Source organism: Echiichthys vipera, assembly GCF_963691815.1.
Source record: "Echiichthys vipera genome assembly, chromosome: 16".
Classification (NCBI taxonomy): Eukaryota; Metazoa; Chordata; class Actinopteri; order Perciformes; family Trachinidae; genus Echiichthys; species Echiichthys vipera.
The window spans coordinates 29,987,282-29,995,439 of record NC_139841.1 but is presented as its reverse complement, the minus strand read 5'-3'; the positions used below and the strand labels follow the sequence as shown (position 1 = coordinate 29,995,439).

Below are 8,158 nucleotides of genomic sequence, written 5' to 3'. Positions count from 1 at the left end.
CGCGCTTATGCTTATATATAAATATATACACACACACACACACACACACACATATTTATATATATTTATATATTTATATATTTACGTTCACGTGCCGTGTGTAGCTGAGGCGCAGAGCTGTAGCTGGAGTTTCATACATGTGTAATAAAACATCTGTTTATCTATATATTTATATAATTATATATATATTAAACATGTATAATAAAACATATTATAACACATGTGTATTATGACACGTTTATAATATATAACTAAATAAATACACGTGTGTCTATTTAATTATATATAATAAACATGTCTCATACATGTTTATTATAACAGGTATGCATATATATTATTATAAACACATGTATGCATATATATTATATATTATTATTATAAACACATGTATGCATATATATTATTATAAACACATGTATTATGACACATGTATGAATATATATTATTATTATTATTATAAACACATGTATTATGACACATGTATGCATATATATTATATATTATTATTATTATGTATTATGACACATGTATGCATATATATTATATATTATTATAAACACATGTATTATGACACATGTATGCATATATATTATATATTATTATAAACACATGTATTATGACACATGTATGCATATATATTATATATTATTATTATAAACACATGTATTATGACACATGTATGAATATATAACTAAATAAACAGACGTGTGTTTTTATTGAACCGAGTCATTTTGTAAATATAATTAAATTTTCTGTGTGAATTTAAAATATTATTCAAATATGATGTAACTGCTTATTATTGCTGACGGTCAATAATAATAATAAAAATAATATAATAATAAGTTATTACTGTCGAGTCCCAGTTTTGATGATGAATGGTTTTGAACAGAAATATATTAAATATAAATATAAATAATAATAATAATAAAGAAGAGTCAGGCAGACGGATCCTGCTTCTGTTTCTCTCAGTTTAAACTGTTTAAACCTGTTTTTATTTCAACAGTTTAAACATATTTAAACATATTTAAACATATTTAAACATGTTTAAATATGTTTAAAACAGTGAGAAACGGTTTAAACCGGTTTAATGTTTGAACAGGATGTTGATGTTTGTTTGTTTGTTTGTTTCTGTGGAAATCATCATTAATCCACCTGAGACTTTAACTGCTGCACCAAAACACCGGGAAGATCAAAATATATACAAATAAATATATAAATAAATAAATAAATAAATATGAATATAAATAAACATAAATATATAAATAAATATAAATAAATAAATAAATAAATAAATATCAATGTAGATCTACGTGAAGGTGAAGCAACAAGCAAAGTAAATATTTGTTGTTGAACACAAACAGAACCGGGAGATGGTGCCTGTTAGCTTAGCATCGGCTGTTAGCATCACGTTAGCATGTGCTCTGTTGCAGGAAGTTAGCCGGCTGCACGCTCTTCATCACCGGGGCGAGCCGAGGGATCGGTAAAGCCATCGCTCTGAAGGCCGCCAGAGATGGCGCCAACATCGTCATCGCCGCCAAGACCACGGAGCCGCACCCCAAACTGCCCGGGACCATCTACACGGCCGCGCAGGAGGGTGAGCGGCTAACGGCTAACAGCTGACGGCTAACCGCTGACAGCTAACAGATGACGTCTAACAGCTAATGGCTAACAGCTAACGGCTTACAGCTATCGGCTGACAGCTTACGGCTGACAGCTAATGGCTAACATCTAACAGCTACCATCTAACGGCTAACAGCTAACAGATAACGTCTAACAGCTAATGGCTAACAGATAACGTCTAACATCTAACGGCTAACGGCTTACAGCTAACAGATAACAGATAACGTCTAACAGCTAATGGCTAACAGCTAACGGATGACAGCTAATGGCTAACATCTAACAGCTACCACCTAACAGCTGACAGCTAACAGATAATGTCTAACAGCTAACAGATAACGTCTGACAGCTAAGGGCTGACAGCTAACGTCTAACAGTTAAGGGCGACAGCTAATGGCTAACATCTAACGGCTAACAGCTTACGGCTGACAGCTAACGGCTGACAGCTAACGGCTGACAGCTAATGGCTGACAGCTTACGGCTGACAGCTAACGGCTGACAGCTTACGGCTGACAGCTAACGGCTGACAGCTTACGGCTAACAGCTTACGGCTGACAGCTAACGGCTGACAGCTAACGGCTGACAGCTAACACAGGAAACACTGGGACTTTGTTTGAAAAGGGTTTAAATTTAAGTCAAATATTTAAGTATAATATTAGATGAGATCATTTTATATTATTTAATATCATATTTATATGTTTATATATATTTGTGTTGCAGTGGAGGCGGCGGGGGGGAAAGCGTTGGCTTGTGTGGTCGACATCAGGGACGAGCAGCAGGTCGGAGCGGCCGTTCAGGAAGCTGTGGACAAGTTCGGAGGTGAAGCACAAATAATGTGAACATGAATGTTTTTATGTTGAATATAAAGTTTACATATTTACTCTAAACGTCGCCTCAGGCATCGACATCCTGGTGAACAACGCCAGCGCCATCAACCTGACGGGAACTCTGGACACGACCATGAAGAAGGTCGACCTGATGCTGGGGGTGAACCTGAGAGGGACCTACCTGACGTAGGGACACACACACACACACACACACACACACACACACACACACACACACAGGGACAGACACACACACACACACAGACAACTAACTCCAGGTAACGTGTGTGTGTGTGTGTGTGTGTGTGTGTGTGTGTGTGTGTGTGTGTGTGTGTGTGTGTGTGTGTGTGTGTGTGTGTGTGTGTGTGTGTGTGTTGCAGGTCTAAGCTGGTCATCCCTCACCTGTTGAAGAGTCCCAGTCCTCACATCCTGAACCTGTCGCCGCCGCTCAACCTGAACCCCATCTGGTTCAAGAACCACACCGGTAACCATAGCAACCACCGCTCTCCATCAAAGAGGAACTGAGTTTAAACTCCTGCAGCGTCTGTGTCTGCACTTTAATCCTCCGTAACCATGGAGACCGTTTTTATTAAGGGAGAAATCAGATGAGATGCTAACAGCTGACGTGGCTAACAGTGGTTAGCTCGGGGCTAACAGTGGTTAGCTCGGGGCTAACAGTGGTTAGCTCGGGGCAGCACGGTGAAGGCATTCAAAGGTCTTTTTTAACCACTAATGCTCAAATGGAAGTAAGTTGACTAAATACGGCTCAAAATGACTACAAATAGATTAAAAATGACTAAAATCAACCCAAAATGATTTAAAATAGAAACAAAATAAGTAAAAAATAGAAACAGAATGTGTAGAAAATGACACAAAGTACATAAAGCTGTTAGCCACGTGCTGCTGTTAGCATCTCTCCTGATTTCCACCTTAATAAAAACTGTCTCCATGGTTACTGAGGATTAAAGTGCAGACACAGACCCTGGAGGAGGAGTTTAAACTCAGAGATTGGATCACTTTGAAGGAGCTTAAGCATCCATTAATGTCCCATCATGCACCTGTGCAGTAAACACACGTCTGCTCTGCTGTTTGTTTCTTCAGCGTACACGATGGCGAAGTACGGCATGTCCATGTGCGTCCTGGGGATGGCCGAAGAGTTCAGAGGTCAAATTGCCGTCAACGCCCTGTGGCCTAAAACCGGTCAGTGGCCAAATGATAGCATGCTAACAGACCCTTCATAGGCTCACACAGTAAACTAGCATGCTAACAGACTCTTCATAGACTCTCACAGTAAACTAGCATGCTAACAGACCCTTCATAGGCTCACACAGTAAACTAGCATGCTAACAGACTATTCATAGACTCACACAGTAAACTAGCATGCTAACAGACTCTTCATAGGCTCACACAGTAAACTAGCATGCTAACGGACTCTTCATAGTCTCTCACAGTAAACTAGCATGCTAACAGACTCTTCATAGACTCTCACAGTAAACTAGCATGCTAACAGACTCTTCATAGACTCACACAGTAAACTAGCATGCTAACAGACTCTTCATAGACTCTCACAGTAAACTAGCATGCTAACAGACCCTTCATAGGCTCACACAGTAAACTAGCATGCTAACAGACTCTTCATAGACTCTCACAGTACACTAGCATGCTAACAGACTCTTCATAGACTCACACTGTAAACTAGCATGCTAGCAGACTCTTCATAGACTCACACAGTAAACTAGCATGCTAACGGACTCTTCATAGTCTCTCACAGTAAACTAGCATGCTAACAGACTCTTCATAGTCTCTCACAGTAAACTAGCATGCTAGCAGACTCTTCATAGACTCACACAGTAAACTAGCATGCTAACGGACTCTTCATAGTCTCTCACAGTAAACTAGCATGCTAACAGAATCTTCATAGTCGCTCACAGTAAACTAGCATGCTAACAGACTTGCCCTGATGCTAACCTTGTTCTGAACTATGTGTTGTTGCCATAGCGATCCAGACAGCAGCGATGGACATGTTGGGGGGAGAGGGCATTGGTAAACAGTGTCGTACGGCTGACATCATGGCGGACGCCGCCTACGCCATCCTGTCCCAGCCCAAGGACTTCACGGGTCACTTTGTGGTGGACGAGGACATCCTGAAGGAGCAGGGAGTCAAAGACTTCGATCAGTACGCCGTCCAGCCAGGTGACACCACGCTAACTGAGCTAACACTAGCCTAGCATTTCCACACGCTGTCATGTGGTACTCATGCTGGCCTCTGGTTGGTCCACAGGTCACCCTCTGCTGCCGGACTTCTTCTTGGACGAAGCTCCGGAGAAACTGGTGGAGAAGATGGAGCAACACGGTAAAACAGCACCGAAGCAACCGAAACTTTGTTACTGTTAGTTTAAACGCTTCCTCACGTCTTCACCGTCGTTGTCTCCGCGTTGCTAGGGGCGACGCCAGCCTTCAAACCACCATCATCATCGGCCACGCCTCCCTCCAGTGGACCAATAGAAAACACGTTTGATGTCATCAGAGGAGCCATCAACGAAGACGTGGTCAAGATGACGCAGGGCATTTATCAGTTCGACCTATCAGGTAACATGCCCGTATAAGGAGATCCTGTGGGCGTGTCATTAACATAAATGTGTTTACGTCCATATAAGGAGTTCCTGTGGGCGTGTCATTAACATAAATGTGTTTACGTCCATATAAGGAGATCCTGTGGGCGTGTCATTAACATAAATGTGTTTACGTCCATATAAGGAGATCCCGTGGGCGTGTCATTAACATAAATGTGTTTACGTCCATATAAGGAGATCACAGTGGCGTTTGGTTCCTGGACTTGAAGAGCGGCGCCGGCTGCGCGGGTCAGGGCCAGCCGCCGGTCAAAGCCGACGTCGTCATGACGATGGACTCCAATGACTTCAGCAAGATGTTTGCAGGTGAGCCATCACCAGGGTGGGGTGGGGGTGGGGGTGGCTGTCTCCATGGTAACGGCTGTTTTTGTCGGTTTCAGGAAAGCTGAAGCCCACGATGGCGTTCATGTCGGGGAAGCTGCGGATCAAGGGCGACATGACGCTCGCCCTCAAACTGGAGAAACTCATGGGCCGCATGAACAAGGCCAAACTGTGAGACGGAAGCCCCGCCCCCAGGTCCTGTCAGGCCACGCCCCCGTCAGAGCTGTAGCGGTTCAAGTTGCCTTAATGAAATAACAATAATGATGATGATGCTGCTGACATGTTAATAAAATCTCACTTGATAATAAACTGAGAGCTGCGTTTTAATGAGTCATCAAACGGAACCGTTCAGCTTCTGCTCCACCTTTCTCCTGTAGCTGTCCTCAGCTTCTGCTCCACCTTTCTCCTGTAGCTGTCTTTAGCTTCTGCTCCACCTTTCTCCTGTAGCTGTCCTCAGCTTCTGCTCCACCTTTCTCCTGTAGCTGTCCTCAGCTTCTGCTCCACCTTTCTCCTGTAGCTGTCCTCAGCTTCTGCTCCACCTTTCTCCTGTAGCTGTCCTCAGCTTCTGCTCCACCTTTCTCCTGTAGCTGTCCTCAGCTTCTGCTCCACCTTTCTCCTGTAGCTGTCCTCAGCTTCTGCTCCACCTTTCTCCTGTAGCTGTCCTCAGCTTCTGCTCCACCTTTCTCCTGTAGCTGTCCTCAGCTTCTGCTCCACCTTTCTCCTGTAGCTGTCCTCAGCTTCTGCTCCACCTTTCTCCTGTAGCTGTCCTCAGCTTCTGCTCCACCTTTCTCCTGTAGCTGTCTTTAGCTTCTGCTCCACCTTTCTCCTGTAGCTGTCTTTAGCTTCTGCTCCACCTTTCTCCTGTAGCTGTCTTTAGCTTCTGCTCCACCTTTCTCCTGTAGCTGTCCTCAGCTTCTGCTCCACCTTTCTCCTGTAGCTGTCTTTAGCTTCTGCTCCACCTTTCTCCTGTAGCTGTCCTCAGCTTCTGCTCCACCTTTCTCCTGTAGCTGTCTTTAGCTCCTGCTCCACCTTTCTCCTGTAGCTGTCCTCAGCTTCTGCTCCACCTTTCTCCTGTAGCTGTCCTCAGCTTCTGCTCCACCTTTCTCCTGTAGCTGTCCTCAGCTTCTGTTCCACCTTTCTCCTGTAGCTGTCTTTAGCTTCTGCTCCACCTTTCTCCTGTAGCTGTCCTCAGCTCCTGCTCCACCTTTCTCCTGTAGCTGTCCTCAGCTCCTGCTCCACCTTTCTCCTGTAGCTGTCCTCAGCTTCTGCTCCACCTTTCTCCTGTAGCTGTCCTCAGCTTCTACTCCACCTTTCTCCTGTAGCTGTCCTCAGCTTCTGCTCCACCTTTCTCCTGTAGCTGTCTCAGCTTCTGCTCCACCTTTCTCCTGTAGCTGTCCTCAGCTTCTGCTCCACCTTTCTCCTGTAGCTGTCCTCAGCTCCTGCTCCACCTTTCTCCTGTAGCTGTCCTCAGCTCCTGCTCCACCTTTCTCCTGTAGCTGTCCTCAGCTTCTGCTCCACCTTTCTCCTGTAGCTGTCTTTAGCTTCTGCTCCACCTTTCTCCTGTAGCTGTCTTCAGCTTCTGCTCCACCTTTCTCCTGTAGCTGTCTTTAGCTTCTGCTCCACCTTTCTCCTGTAGCTGTCTCAGCTTCTGCTCCACCTTTCTCCTGTAGCTGTCCTCAGCTGCTGCTCCACCTTTCTCCTGTAGCTGTCCTCAGCTTCTGCTCCACCTTTCTCCTGTAGCTGTCTTTAGCTTCTGCTCCACCTTTCTCCTGTAGCTGTCCTCAGCTTCTGCTCCACCTTTCTCCTGTAGCTGTCTTTAGCTTCTGCTCCACCTTTCTCCTGTAGCTGTCTTTAGCTTCTGCTCCACCATTCTCCTGTAGCTGTCTTTAGCTTCTGCTCCACCTTTCTCCTGTAGCTGTCTTTAGCTTCTGCTCCACCTTTCTCCTGTAGCTGTCTTTAGCTTCTGCTCCACCTTTCTCCTGTAGCTGTCCTCAGCTTCTGCTCGCCCTTTCTCCTGTAGCTGTCCTCAGCTTCTGCTCCACCTTTCTCCTGTAGCTGTCCTCAGCTTCTGCTCCACCTTTCTCCTGTAGCTGTCTTTAGCTTCCGCTCCACCTTTCTCCTGTAGCTGTCCTCAGCTTCTGCTCCACCTTTCTCCTGTAGCTGTCCTCAGCTTCTGCTCCACCATTCTCCTGTAGCTGTCCTCAGCTTCTGCTCCACCATTCTCCTGTAGCTGTCCTCAGCTTCTGCTCCACCATTCTCCTGTAGCTGTCCTCAGCTTCTGCTCCACCATTCTCCTGTAGCTGTCCTCAGCTTCTGCTCCACCTTTCTCCTGTAGCTGTCTTTAGCTTCTGCTCCACCTTTCTCCTGTAGCTGTCCTCAGCTTCTGCTCCATCTTTCTCCTGTAGCTGTCCTCAGGTTCACAGGGACACACAAACCTCTCCACCACGATAAGGTGACGGTTCCCGGAGAGGACGTCTTAAACACGTTCATGAGATGAGACGAGGCGTTTAAACGTGAGGAATCGTATAAATGTGACGGATTCATCGTTACAGCACACAAATATTAAAACTATGCAAGAATTACAAACAGCTTTTAGCACATGAACGATGAAGCTGATAGCAGGTAGCATTGGTAGCATTAGCCATAGCTCGGTGAACAACGTGCATCCATGTTAACTTCGATATTAGCTGCATGCTAACTTTGGTTAGCGAGAGATGACGTATAAAATAATATGTAACGTTTCTTACCGGTTAAACTGCGAAC

General features: G+C 44.8%; 1 protein-coding gene across 1 annotated transcript in view; it reads left to right on the top strand.

Moving 5' to 3' along the window:
* The window catches only part of hsdl2 (hydroxysteroid dehydrogenase like 2), a 5,839-nt gene extending 148 nt beyond the window's left edge, over positions 1 to 5,691 (top strand). The window contains exons 2-11 of the mRNA XM_083929784.1: positions 1,431 to 1,594; positions 2,338 to 2,436; positions 2,516 to 2,630; positions 2,825 to 2,928; positions 3,546 to 3,644; positions 4,443 to 4,637; positions 4,726 to 4,797; positions 4,887 to 5,033; positions 5,252 to 5,380; positions 5,455 to 5,691. Of these exons, the coding sequence (XP_083785910.1) occupies positions 1,431 to 1,594; positions 2,338 to 2,436; positions 2,516 to 2,630; positions 2,825 to 2,928; positions 3,546 to 3,644; positions 4,443 to 4,637; positions 4,726 to 4,797; positions 4,887 to 5,033; positions 5,252 to 5,380; positions 5,455 to 5,570 (1,240 nt within the window). The 3' untranslated portion in view covers positions 5,571 to 5,691. The remainder of the gene's footprint in view (positions 1 to 1,430; positions 1,595 to 2,337; positions 2,437 to 2,515; positions 2,631 to 2,824; positions 2,929 to 3,545; positions 3,645 to 4,442; positions 4,638 to 4,725; positions 4,798 to 4,886; positions 5,034 to 5,251; positions 5,381 to 5,454) is intronic.
* The last annotated feature ends 2,467 nt before the right edge of the window (positions 5,692 to 8,158 follow it).